Below are 14107 nucleotides of genomic sequence, written 5' to 3'. Positions count from 1 at the left end.
ATCATTGTCAATGTCGTTTGAGCTGTCAAATAAGTTGTCATTTTCACAAAGCTAACCTCAAATCGAACAAGTATTGGAAAGTATTGGATGGTGAGACGCCACACAAATCTTCATACATTTCAAGGGGCGGCTCTGTGAACGAAACATCTTTTGAGGTTAACTTTGTGAAATTGACAACTCATTTGACACTTTTTGAGAGAAGAAACCGCTATTTGACACTGATCTATTGCTACAGTTTGTCCAAGCCCTGGATGATCAATTTTCATTAATTATCTGAGGTCTAAAGATTTCTCTTTTCTCCATTAGCCTTTAATAAGTAAGTTCAAAAATTTCGAAAAACCAGATGCAGTAAAAAATTTAAATAATTTATTTCAACCAATACAACCCATACACATCGATGTACGCCATCGGAAAACCCAAATAAATTTCGGTGAGCTCATCTTACGCTTTCAACAATTCCTCAATTTTCTTTCCAATATCCATCGGATCTGTGGTGGGCGAAAATCGTTCAACCGGCACACCACCCTTATCGACCAGGAACTTGCTAAAATTCCATTTAATAAAACTCGTGCCAAGAGTTCCCGTCAACTTGTGCTTCAAAAATTTGTACAACGGAATCGCATCGTCGCCATTAACATTGATTTTCTTGAAGACGTCGCCGAATTCAGCATTCGCCGCCTTCAAGTGACACGTCATCGCCTCGCCATCTTCTTCGGGCATCTGATAGGCAAACTGATTGCATGGAAATGATAAAATGCGAAGACCTGTTGTTCATGCGGGTGAACGTTTTCTTCTTTTAAAATTTATTTTTGAGAATGTCGGAAGGTGGTAAGTATCCATACCTGAATCGTAATATTTATTTTTGAGTTCCGTCAATTTGGCATAATTGTTTCGAGTAAGGCCACAGTTGGACGCTATATTGACGATTAGAACAACATTGCCCTAATATTTGTCCAACGAAATGGCGTTTCCATAGCTGTCTACAGCGGTGAATTCATGAATTGATTTTGCCTCTTTGTAAAAATCTGGTGATGCCATTTTGATCTGGAAAAGCAAAGGGTTTCGTCATCAATTTATCAGTTGACTTATGGAAATTCATTGAACGAACTCATTCCACATCGTAAGAAGAAATCGTCAGAAACAGTGTCAGTTTTAAAGTTATAATTTAAGAGATTTCAACTATCTCTTTACTCTGTAAAGTCAATCTGATAGACTTCAATAAATTTGGCATCAATCGACAAATCCTCATAATTCAATTAGGAACCACTCAGCAAAAAACGTCGTTGGAGTCGAGGGGGAAACAACTATGGCGAATGGTGGGACAGGCTCGGGCGAATAAATGTGCGAGCAAAGCGAAATGTAAACGAATCAAGGGAAAATAATGGGCGAATGGTGGGACAATATTTTCCATTGTTGTTTCCCCCTCGGTTGGAGTTGAATAAGAAACTGATCCACTATTCAACAACGGGCTAACAATTTTTGTGTGGAGGAGAAAGTTATCGATTTTAGCGTGTCACACTTTTCTCCCCTTGTCGGAGCTCATCTATTGACTGACTGTCCACCTTTTTGTCGACTAAAAATTTAGTGAAAATCTATTTCAAAGCACTTCCTAGTGTCTGCTTGTACTTCAAATACTTATGTGTCCACTCCACTCAACAAAAAGTACTCCGTGAGAGAGCCGTGAGAGAGTGAGCTGTCAAATAAACAAAGAAAAAATTGAAAAAATTCAATTTTGTCTCTCACCTCACACGGAGTACTTTTTTGGTAAGAGGAGACTAAGCATTAAGAAAATAGGTGTTTGTCATCACACAGGTACGATATGATAACCTTGATTATACCTTTATCATGCTCGACGGCAAGTTTATTTTTACAGACATTTCGAACAGATTACGGGGTCAAAGAGAACTTTCATTAATTTAAAATTCAACTACTATTGACTGTCATAATTCATAGACTGTACTAAGTCGAATCGATACAGCGAGTTCGTGGTGATCGTTCTGAACGCACTGGAAAATGAATTATTAACTCGCCAATGGAGTAATTGGACAATTAGTTTCTCAATTCTAAAAGATCAAGAAATTACAGTCAATGCTTTGCATCGAGTGACATTTAACATTCGATTGCTTACTGAAAGAAATTGCGCGACATCACAACACCCACCGGTTGATTTGGTTCACTCAAAAATGTAAACATTGTCACAATGATCGAGAATGATTGTTTCATTAACGAGAAATTTAGTCTGATTGAGAGGAAAATCTACTGGCATTTCACGACAAAACGGCCAGAGAAAGCAGCCAATGTGAAATTGCTACATAATCGTAAAAAATTGTTACACTTACTGTTGTCGAAGCTGGACAGCTTTGTAAATTTACAGCAGTAACAACAAGTAAGAGACTGATCGGAACGAAGAGTACTCGTTGACTGATGACCCGACGGTTTGTAAACACCGAAGGAATATATTTTCTGAAAGTCATGCGTACCTATCTTAGACAAATTGTCGTTCAATATTCTTAGCTGGAAATGAATTTGTGTGATAGGAAAACACTCACTAAATGCTTCGTCGACTATCACTGTATTATAAGAACGGCAATGTTTTCATAAAGACCTTTGGTCAATCTATTTTATCATTATTTTTTCTTGTTTTTAATTTTGTTTTGCTTAAGATGTAAGCTGTCATGTCAGCGTTGCCAATGACATCTATTGACAATTTAGATTAACAATGTAGATAGATTCTAACGTTGACGTTTTTGAATGAAATTTAAGGGCCAGTACACAGTTCGTGAGACTGTGAGGTTTATATCATCCATGAAAAATGCGACAGGTGACTCGTAAATTTTCTGTCAATATTTTTTAATCATTTTGCATGCGGATCTACATCAACACATTTACAATTCGCTCAGAATTTTCATGAGAAAATTTTAAGGGTTTCGAAAAACATCTTCTGGAACATATTCTTCCTCTTGTAAGTACATGAGTCTGCTATGAAAAATTTGAGCGAATTGTAAAGTGCAAAAACCAGTACGTTTTCTGCACACCAAAACTTCATCTGAGAACTAACTTTGTGTAGTTCGTTCGTGAAATCCGTCTGTATTTATTAAGCATTCTTCACTTAACTAAGTATTCAACTTAAAGGACATACCATTGAGGCTAAATAAAGTCGGAATAAATTAAAAACAAACTCCCCGATGTAACGCTTCTGGCATTAACACTCGCATGTCAGACGTCAAAAGGCTTCCAAATTTGGCTTGACTCCTGTCCATACGAAAGAATTGTAAAGCCCAAATATTCCTATAAGCCTCCCAATATTTGCTTTGTTAATACCAGAAGCAGTGCCATGACTCAATTTTTAGCTGGATGATGAATGGGCTCAATTATTCTTCACAAAAACCCGAAAGTAGGAAATAAGTGATAGAGAAATCACCTCGATCCTCAAAATGTAGGGACCATGATGGGGCCAGCAGAAAAACCGGATGGAAGTTGGGGAGGTAAGGGCTAGAGAAATCATCTCGAATCCCCAAATCCGGGAATTCTTATTGTTTGACGTCGATGTGTTGTTCGATGAATTTGTAATGCTTATTCCTTTTGCTGCAAAGTGATCAAAGTAAAAAAAGGCACAGCCGCCAAAATTTACAAATTCTGTATCCCATTTAATTCCCATCGTGAATAGAAAACATGATTTGCTCTTACAAATCGTTTCTACATTGACAGCCACACAATGGCTGCAACGGTGTGCTCACGAACCGCATCGAGCACAAAGTGCATCTTAACATTCTTTTGGGTCGTCCTTCCACAGCCGCTTGACAAGTTAATCGTTCAGTGAGCGTCGTTGATGGTTGTTTTATTTCCGCAAGCTTACAAAATTCAATCGCCTTTCTTCTGGCCAGACGTGATGTGATTGACGTTGATGTTGAACATTTGATTATGGTTCCTGATGTCTTCCGCATTGTTAAACGAGTTAAGACAACCTATAGCCGAATAGTTAGACATTTTCTAATTTACGTTGTTCTTCCTTACCTGTGGTCTGCCTGGCGTACCTTGCAAAACGGATTCCACTGTTGGACAACGGTTGTAATCTTAAATAAGGATTTTTCTTTTTTTAAATACGAAATTGGTTAAAATTTTTGCATTTTTACCCGATAAGCTTTTCATTGAATGAGACTCTGCCGAAACGGAATCTGCCCAGTTTGGCTCGTCATTATTCACCTGTCCTACTACAGTAATACTTGTTGAACCAGCAACTTGATTATCTGTGATTGGCACACTCTGCTTATTTACAACCATATCAACAGACATATTGGCAGTCATTCGTTGGTTCAAGGAGTAAAGTGTTGTTCCCGGAAGTATCTTCAATCGAAAATCCGCTCATTTTTTCTTCCAATTGTTTCTTCAACTCTTCAACGACATCATCGTGCATCCTTTCCTGTCTTTGCACCAGCTTAAATTTGGCAAAAATTTCTTTTTTCTGTTCACTCGTCGACTCGATCTCCTGTCGCAGGAGCTTCAGTTTTGTTTCTTGTTTTTCATGTCTCTGTTTCACTTCGTTCAGTTCACGTTCAAAATTGTCACGTTGAACCTGAACCTGCAACAATTTTCCTTCGCTTTCAAACTTCTCGCTGACAGCCAACTCAAGTTGACTTTCCAGAATTTTTTGGCTCGCCTCCAGACGTTCAATTTTGTTAGCCGACATTCTGGTCGCTTTTTGATTGTCATTGATGACGCGAGCAACATAATTGGAAAGACGAACGAAATCGGCGTTGGATTCTGTCAGATTTCGACGAAGATTGTCTGTAAATTCAAGTTTATTGATTAAAATGATCAAATAAAAGCGACAAATGAGTGGCGTTACCAATGTTTTCATCAGTATTGTCCATTATTGCATTTGATCTAGAAGCTCTGTTGCGTGTAGCTTGAAAATTTTCTCGTGTTGTAACTTATGTGATGAACTACACAACAAAAGTCTTTATATTACGGATTTTTAAAGTTGTAGGGGGGACTACGACCTTGTTCTACAGTGACTAACATTCTAGAACCATCCATTGTATGGAACTTTAATTTTTCAATGTTTTTTTGAGGTTTGTAGTGTTTAAAATGGCAAATGTTAGTGATATTTGTTTGTTGGTCTTCGTACTCGTGGTATGCGGAAAGTCGTGGCCCAGTGCCGAAAAAAGTCACAAAGTCATCCGGAAAGTCGAGTAAAGTCACTTCACGAAAGTCACGGAAAATACCGGAAAGTCACGAAAAAGTCCAGAAGTCCGAAAATTCCGGATTTATTCAAAACGTCACGGAAAGTAAAAGTCCTTTTTACATTTACAATCTAGTTATATCGTGATAAGCTAGCTGTTTGTAAAGGTTTAAGAGCAACGTATGCTTAGCCAAAACTTGTCTCTTCCAAGGTTGTTGAAATTGTCAATGGTCATCCAGATAGAAGCCGATACAACATCACTATCAAATTTTCGGTATGTTTGGGACCTACCTTGCCCGTTTCTCTTCTATATATTCATTGAAGAGTATAACCTGAAGTGAATCATAACTTGCCGATACGTGAAGCAATCGTCTCCTTCTCGTCTTTTCTACCTCTTAACACATTCATTCCTGAACCCAATACCACATTTGTCGTCTTAAGAAAGAAATACGCACAGGAGTTTAGAGGGTCTACGGATTATCTGTGCAAGAAAAGAAATTTCGTCCGTTGATCCATCGTTCACTCAGAGTCTCAGCGCCAGTTTTTCACCATATTCAAGACTTCAACCGAGCTAAAACAGAACAATAAAAACCACGAAAGAAGGGCCATATTCTAAGTCCAAGTACAGTCAAATCCGCGTAAAAACGCAAGAGCGAATTAAACAAGTACAAAAAATCGTCCGAGTCTCATTTATCCCTAGAGTACCTAGAGACTGTACTTGGACTTAGAATGTGTCCCTTCTGTCGTGGTTTTTATTGTTTTTATTGTTCTGTTTTGCTCGGTTGAAGTCTTTACACAGATAATCCGTAGACCCTCTAAGCCCCTGTGCGTCTTTCTTAAGACGACAGGTAAAAGAGTCCATTCTCATTGCGAGATGTATCAGATCAGAGCATTGTTTTAACTGTATTTCTATATACAGATGTGGTATTGGGGTCAGGAATGAATATGTTAAGAGGCAGAAAAGACGAGAAGAAGACAATTGCTTCATGGATCGGCAAATTATGATTCACTTCAGGTTATACTCTTTAATGAGTATATAGAAGAGAAACGGGCAAGGTAGGTTTAGTCCCAAACACGCCGAAGAAAGAATGCGTTTATGTTGCAACTATGTTTGCTTCTGTGGATGACGGTCGGTTGTTTTCGGTCTATCAAAATTCGTTTTTACTGTACTATGGAACAGACCTATTATATCGTACGTTCCGTGCGTTTTGGGTAAGCTCTAAATTTTGCTCTTAATTACTGTTTCGTTTCTTCAGTACCAGACTGGCTGGAAAAATCCCATCGGGGCTCCATGCAACTCAATTTAAAAAGGCCCACAAATTAAAAATTCTCATTCAAAAATCCAAAAGGCCCATCGGGAATCCCCCGAATTCACCGTATGGCCAGTCCGGGCCTGCGTTTATTCCAACTAGGGGTAAACGTTCAAAGGCCCAGTTTCGAGATTTATAGTAATAAGTAACAATTAGCGATGCTCGATCATGTATGAGTTGAGTTATATGAAATAATGAAGTGAAGCATGTACTTCAATAGGAAAGCAATCATCCAATACTTTTGCAGCAGTTGCTACAGATCAAGATCACTTCGCTACATGTCAATTGGTCAACCCCTGGGACACTTGCTAATTTGATAAGAAAAGTCAAAGTTGACAAAAATACAAAGTTTTCGTCAAGTTGAATTTTCTCGTAAAAATAACCAGTTTTCCTAGAAGATGACAGTTCAGCGAAGTTGAACCTATAGAAATGTACCAAAATACCACAATACTACATTACATTTTACCGATATCTACCAGCTATCTACGTACCTTTTCCATTAAGTTAAGTATTTAGAATTCGGTGGAGCACTTACAGCGAGAATTGCCGCTTCCAATTTCTTTTTCAAGCATGAACTATGAACTATGGTAGGAATCGTGTAAGATAATCCAGAATGAAAATTATCAAATATTAAAAAAAATGTTTTCATGCTTCGGGGCCGAAAATGAGGCAATTTTCGAATTTTCTCGGGTTTCCGGCCCTCTGCACGAAAACTTACATGTGCACCTGTTTGGGACGATTGATTTAAGGCACTTTCGCTTGTAAGCCTCACTTCGTTCGGCCTACAATCCGCGAAATTGCCTAAAATCAATCGTCCAAAACAGGTACACAAATAACCATTACTTACGTTGCTGGTGATATATTGCGCAGCGAGTATGAGAATTGATGAAAGTTCAACTTCTAGTCGGTAGTAAATTTATTCAGTATCAAACCCAAGATAGAAACAACACAAGTGGTTTTAAATTCGTTATTTCTTTCGCCTACTTTTCGTTTCCTTTTTAAAATTGACCAAGAAAATTTTATTGTGACCATATCTACACTGGCAAAGCTTACTTATCCAGATTAAATTGGATTTGAAAGGCTGCTATGCAAGAAAAATTTAACAATCGGTTTTAGTTCTTATGATACCTGTTCAAAAAGAATCACCTGGGGCTAGTATGACAAGGGAAAATTGTTCTCTGCAGACATGGCCTATTTCTGGTAATTACCTTAAAAATTCCGTAAAATTATTATAATTCTTAAAAATCCTTCAAATGAGTCTAGGTTCTTTCCCGTTCAGAACCTAGTTTAAAGTTGGTGTACTTGGAAAAAGCCTACTGTTCGAATGCAGATGCAATGGTTTCGTTTGGGAGATGATTGGCTAAAGATACACTATACCTCGCACTATACTGAACGCAGACTCGAAGCGAGTGAAGCTTTTTTAGCATAATTGACTCTGAACTCCTTCCAGTGGAGTGAAGAGCCTCGGAGAAACGGTAATCCTCTGCTATTACCAGCCAAGACAAAACAGGCGATGGCCTCCAGTTCATGTGATCTTATTCATTCGCCTAGTCGGTTGGCCTGTAGAGGCGCCACATTTTTTATAGTACTTCATTCTCATTGGACTATTTTTGTTGTGTAACAACTTCACATTGATTCATTCCCATGAAATGTCACAGCAGTGAAGTTTGTTCATGAAAAAATAATTGAGTGACGCATAACGAAACGTACTAAAATGTAATAGTCTGAGAGAAAAACCTATTTACATTTCAGTATTAATTTCGAAACAACCTTTTCCTATGGGACAAATGAGTTGGCCTGTAGAAGCGCCACATTTTTTTCATAGTACTTCATTCTCTGCGGCTTATTTTCATGTGAACTAACTTCACATGTGTCATTACAGAACAAATGTCACCATATCCACCATATGAAGTTGGTTCACATGAAAATAAGCGCAGTGACAGCAGTAATTTTATGACAGAATGTACTAAAATATGGGACAACTCCCTTACATTTCTTCTTAGTTTCTAAACATCATTCTCCTATAGTGAAACGTATATTAAAACGAATGAAGTACAAGATTTTGTATCAAACACTAGGTGATATTTTCAACAATAGAAGTAACAGATTAGATAATAGATTTTATGGCGATACGTGTTCTGTTTCTGAAAAGAGTCAATTGAAACAAACCGAATTTTCTTATAGGATTACATTCATCAAATTTATTAAATTAAAGCTTAATTCACATTTCCATTCACAACATAAATAACGTCCATCCGACGGCCAGCGTCCTCTTTGAATCTTTTCCGTTACGCAAATCGACTGCAATCACATCCTGAAGGTGCTCTGCAATCGTTTCGGTTCCTGATGACACATAGATTGTAATGTCCACAGGAGACTGTGCAGCCTATATCAATCTTTCCCCAATCAATTGCATCGGCAACGGCAATCATTGCAAAGGAAATCAACAACACGGTTAAGATGATGCCACTGTATCTCATTTTGGAAGTTTTACTTTGGTTGATGAACAACTTGATTTTAGGTTTGTATTATTAGCTGATGAAGCCGACGATTGTACTGAATGTCTTCAATTAAGTTGATCGTCTTTTATACCGATTACATCAACGTAATGGGATGAGTATAAAGTGATGTGTATGCATGCATACGTCATATAAATAACATCGAGGCTTTTTGGGATTCACCTATCCGGGGATGTTGGTTAAGTTTTTCCAATACCAACTAAACAATGTCTTGCGGTGCGTATTAATCTTAATACGGCTGCTATTATCATCTGTTATTGACAACGTTGACAAAGACAAATGATCAGCGTTAGCTAACACCGCTTCACATAGGAAAATAATATGTTTAAACAAATGATGTAAAAGATGTTGAGTTAATCTGTCTGAGATACTTCAAATCAAGTAAACGATTGACAAAAATAATTCGAACCACCATTTTTAACCGCCTTACCAACTGATGGTATTTTTTAACAAATGAAGTAAAAAACGTCGATGACTACAGAATCAATTTGAAAACAAATAGTAAACTAAATCTACCTACAACAATTTGTCGTTGAACGACATTCATTTCAAGCCTTTCTGTTTTAGATTCTTTTCTTGTTCAATGTTCATATCATTGTTTAAATATACGGGAAAGCACCGACATCGACTAACACGAAATCAATACGTAAATATATAGTGCTTTATACATAACGGTTATACGACGACGACGACCCGATGTCTAAGACTGTGATGCAATTAAATGATTCATGAAAATTAATAAAGGTTTTTATTGAAAGCCACACGCGTGGAGATCGAGATCCACTGTATAATGAGAAAGAAATTTTGCATGAAATACGAACTGAAATGATACAAGGAAACGATCGTTTTTCTATATTACATTCTTCTAGATTGGCAAATAGACCAACATATTTATCAAGTTTTCTAATGATTTGTTCTAACGAAGTGACTATTCGCAGTCATCTGCAAATAGTCAATATTAATAATGCTATTTGCAGTCAACTGCCAATAGTCAATTTTGTTGCTATTCGCAGTCAACTGCCAATAGTCAATATTGATGCTATTCGCAGTTACTTATTTGAAAAATTGTAAATAACTAAAATTATCTTCTAAAATAAAAGTAGAGCAAGTTGGGAAGATTGTTGGTTTGTTACTTATATTAAAACAAAGAAAATTCGTTCAGTCAAAAAATGAGAATTGTACTCTAATTTGTAAAGTATACATATATTGCCAAATGTAACGAAAGAAACTGATTATCCACTGTATAAGCTTTGGAGACTGTTGGTCACATGTACAAACTGTATAACTAGGGATTGATCATCCCTTTTACCAACTGTACCATTACGGGTTGTTAATCCCTTTGACAAACTGTGACATTACAAAGTGCTTCTACCTATATCAAACGGTAACATTACAGATTGTCGCTCCCTTTTGAACGATGTTCTGTTATAAGGGTTCAAGCAACACATATCTTCTGTCTCGTTTTTCCGTACAGCTGTCAAATTTGAAAATGAGACAAAAAGTGGCTTGCACCATTATAACAGAACATCGTTCTTTTACAAACTGTAACATTACAGATTGTCGCTCTCTTTTACAAACTGTAACATTAGAGACTGTCGCTCCACTTTATAAACTGTAACACAGAGTGTTGATCCCTTTTACGAACTGTGACATAACAGAGTGTTGCTCCCTATAACAAACGGTAGCATTACATAGTGTGTATCTCTTTTACAAACTGTGAAATTACAGACTGTTGATCCATTTTACAAACTGTAAAATTACAGAGTGTTGATCCCTTTTACAAACTTTGACATTACAGACTGTTACTCCCTTTTATAAACTGTAACATTACATACTGTCGCTTCCTTTTACAAACTGTAACGTTACTGAGTGCCGATACCTTTTACAAACTTTGACATAACAGAGTGTTGCTCCTATTCACAAACTGTGACATTGCATACTGTTGATCCCTTTTACAGTACAGATTAACACTCCATCTTACGAATTGTATTATTACAGAATGTTGATTCCTTTTACATTACACACTGTTGATCCCTTTTACAAACTGTGACATTACAGATTTTTGCTGCCTATTACAAACTGCGATTGTACAGACTCTTGCGCCCCTTTACAAAACTTTAATCACAAATTCTAAAAACAGTCAATATTAATGTTATTCGCAGACTAATGTGAAGGCACAATTAGTCTGCGAATAGCATTAATATTGACTATTCGCAGTCAACTGCGAATAGTATCAACATTGAGTCAATTGGCAGTTGACTGCGAATAGCATGTGCCGGTGACGGCACAAATAGATGTCAATGCACTGTATGGTCGTTTTTTAGTTAGATAGTTAAGAGATAAGAAACGACTAGTCGAATATTAAAAACAAAAGACTGAAAAACATCCCCGACGAGGTGAATCCCAGTGATATTAGTGCAATGACGTATAAGCATACACATCACTTTATACTCATCCCATTACGTTGATGTATTCGGTATAAAAGACGATCAACTTAATTGAAGACATTCAGTACAATCGTCAGCTTCATCAGCTAATAATACCTAAAATCAAGTTGTTCATCAACCAAAATAAAACTTCCAAAATGAGATACAGTGGCATCATCTTAACCGTGCTGTTGATCTCCTTTGCAATGATTGCCGTTGCCGATGCAATTGATTGGGGAAAGATTGATATAGGCTGCACAGTCTCCTGTGGACATTACAACCTATGTGTCATCAGGAACCGAAACGATTGCAGAGCACCTTCAGGGTGTGATTGTAGTCGATTTGCGTAACGGAAAGAGAGAAAAGATTCTAACGATACGAAGAGAACGCAGACCGTGTTGGACGAATGTTATTTATGTTGTCATGAATGTAAATGTGAATTAAGCTTTATTTGAATAAATTTTATGAATTTATAAGAAAATTCGGTTAGTTTCGATAGTTTCTGCAAGATTCATTTACTCTAAGGGAAAGTAGTTAATTTTTCTCAGAAATGCACTTCAGTTGCTGTTTAGGTTTGAACTAATTTTTAATGTAAGGCAATGATCATGATAAATTGTGGAAGTATTTTTAGTCCAGTAAAAGATGAAGTTCGTTGGAGAGAACGCCGCAAAAGTAAAGTGCAAAGTGTTTCAGAATTAGTATCTCAAAAACAGTTACAGAAGCTGCTATCGTCAGTTACAAATATAATTCTGAAAGATCGGCTTTGAAACTATACACTACATGTACAACCGGAGGAAAAGGAACACCGTCGTCTTCTTTATGTCGGTGATCCAGACTGTATGGCTGCATTTGCGTCACTAATTGGTCGCAGGTACGTCTCCGACAGACAATGGGAAAACGTTACGGTGCGCCATATATGATGCAAGTAAAAAGTCAGTAGATCGACTTTTTCGCAAGAAACCTATCGTTGGCCGTCGGAAAAATGCACGACGAACCAAGACCTAGATTGGCAAAACTTTTTGTTCGATGAAGTGCTGAAGCAATACCACCCCTGTTCTAAACGAAATAGTACATTTCGTACATACCTAGGACTAAAAGTCTTTTTTAGCGTGTGAGATGTTTCCAGAAAGAGCCGAAGGCGAGTAGATTGTGGAAATTATTATCGTCACTACCACAAAAATCAGCGATAGCACTGCCTTCGTGTCGGTCTTTTAGGTTGCTAGAACGCGCACGGAGATCTCCGTTTGGGCCTTCTGTACTAATTACTTATTAGGACCTATACTGATTAAGGTGGAATCTGAACAACCGTTAATGTAATTTTACATTGAGAGTCATTTCGACTCGAAAACTGATATAGCTGAGTTCGTATCATTACTGATAGGGCATCTATTTTTTTGTCAGCAAATTTATTCTTTTAGTAGCAAAATTATTTATTTCATCAGCAAATTTATTCTTTTTTTCTGCAAATTTATTTTTTTAGCAGCAAATTTAATCTTTTTTATCAGCAAATTTAGTGTTTTGTATCAGCAAAATTAGTCTTATTTTCAGCAAACTTATTAGTACTCGAACAGCATATTTATTGCTTTCTGAGCAGCAATATTACTGACTTTAAGCAGCAAAAACAATTCTTTTGCAGCAAATCCCTGGCAGCAAATTTATTACTTTGTAGTAGGCAAATTTATTGTTTTGTAATATGCACTTTTAATGCCTTCGAACAGAAAAATTAATACCTCGAAGTTATTGCTTTTTGTCAGCAAATTTATTAGTGTTTCAATTGCAAATTTATTTTTTTATAAGTAGGAAAATTACTATCTTCAATCAGCATATGTCCCGCAGTAGGACATATAAAATTATATCACTAATACCACTAACACGAAAACGTCAACTCAACAAGCGACGAAAAGTAGAACTCTCCGTTGCCTTTATTGTGAAAAACGTTGTACACAACTCGGTGATAGATCTTTTAGGCACACGATGTGTATTGTCACGCTCGACCTGCGGTATCGAGTGACAATCTACACACCTAGTGCCTAAAAAAGCATTTATCCCTCGATTTGAATGGGGCTTCGTAATTTCGCTATGCGTAATTTCTAGGATGCACACCTTTCATAATAATTTCACTTTAACTAAGTTTACGGATGGCTCGGCGTGTTAGAACGCTCTTTATGGGCAATGAATTACACAGACTAATTATTAGACGATGCGAGAGAAAAAAAATTAACTCCTAAGTTACCGACACCGTTCCGGCGCCCGGCTCGCATTGCGGCCCTCCGCTTCGCTCCGGGGCAATGGGCCGGATCGCTCGGCGTGTTAAAACGCTTTTTAAGTGCAATGAAAATTGGTATCCATTTTGTAAAAAGAAATGAATTGTTCGTGTAGTGTCAATAACTATTTACGTTGACGTAAGACGTGAAATAGTAATTTCTGCAGCTAGTTGCGAAAAGTGGTAGCTTGTGTCACTAGATGTAATGTTATCAAACGTGCGAAGCGAGCGAAGCATGTGACAAAAACTACCACTTTCACAACGTGTTGCATACAACGTTTTCTGCAACCAGCTGCGAAAAATGAACTTTTGAAAATTGTTACACTGCGATTATATATCTCAATAGCCGAATGGTTAGAGGTGTTGCTCGATAAGCATTGGGTTTTGGTGTCCATTTCACCACTAGT

General features: G+C 37.3%; 1 protein-coding gene and 1 pseudogene across 1 annotated transcript; both read right to left on the bottom strand.

The window, feature by feature from the left end:
* Positions 1 to 344: 344 nt before the first annotated feature.
* On the bottom strand, positions 345 to 2668 carry LOC119079834 (annotated as a pseudogene).
* Positions 2669 to 3657: 989 nt separating this feature from the next.
* LOC119079837 lies at positions 3658 to 4295 on the bottom strand. The gene is made up of 3 exons (XM_037187900.1): positions 4134 to 4295; positions 4015 to 4073; positions 3658 to 3965 (listed from the first exon to the last, which is right to left on the bottom strand). The coding sequence occupies exons 1-3, from the start codon at positions 4291 to 4293 to the stop codon at positions 3684 to 3686; spliced, it is 501 nt and encodes a 166-aa protein (XP_037043795.1). The 5' UTR covers positions 4294 to 4295; the 3' UTR covers positions 3658 to 3683.
* Positions 4296 to 14107: the final 9812 nt, after the last annotated feature.

This window comes from Bradysia coprophila, unplaced genomic scaffold (genome assembly GCF_014529535.1).
Source record: "Bradysia coprophila strain Holo2 unplaced genomic scaffold, BU_Bcop_v1 contig_339, whole genome shotgun sequence".
Classification (NCBI taxonomy): Eukaryota; Metazoa; Arthropoda; class Insecta; order Diptera; family Sciaridae; genus Bradysia; species Bradysia coprophila.
The sequence above is the reverse complement of the archived record's forward strand: the minus strand, read 5'-3'. Positions and strand labels throughout refer to the sequence as shown.

Coding starts and splice junctions, on each gene's coding strand:
- LOC119079837 (XM_037187900.1), bottom strand. CDS start 4,293: ATGTCTGTTGATATGGTTGTAAATAAGCAGAGTGTGCCAATCACAGAT. Junction 4,074..4,133: donor TTCAATGAAAAGCTTATCGG/GTAAAAATGCAA, acceptor TCCTTATTTAAG/ATTACAACCGTTGTCCAACA. Junction 3,966..4,014: donor GTACGCCAGGCAGACCACAG/GTAAGGAAGAAC, acceptor ATTCGGCTATAG/GTTGTCTTAACTCGTTTAAC.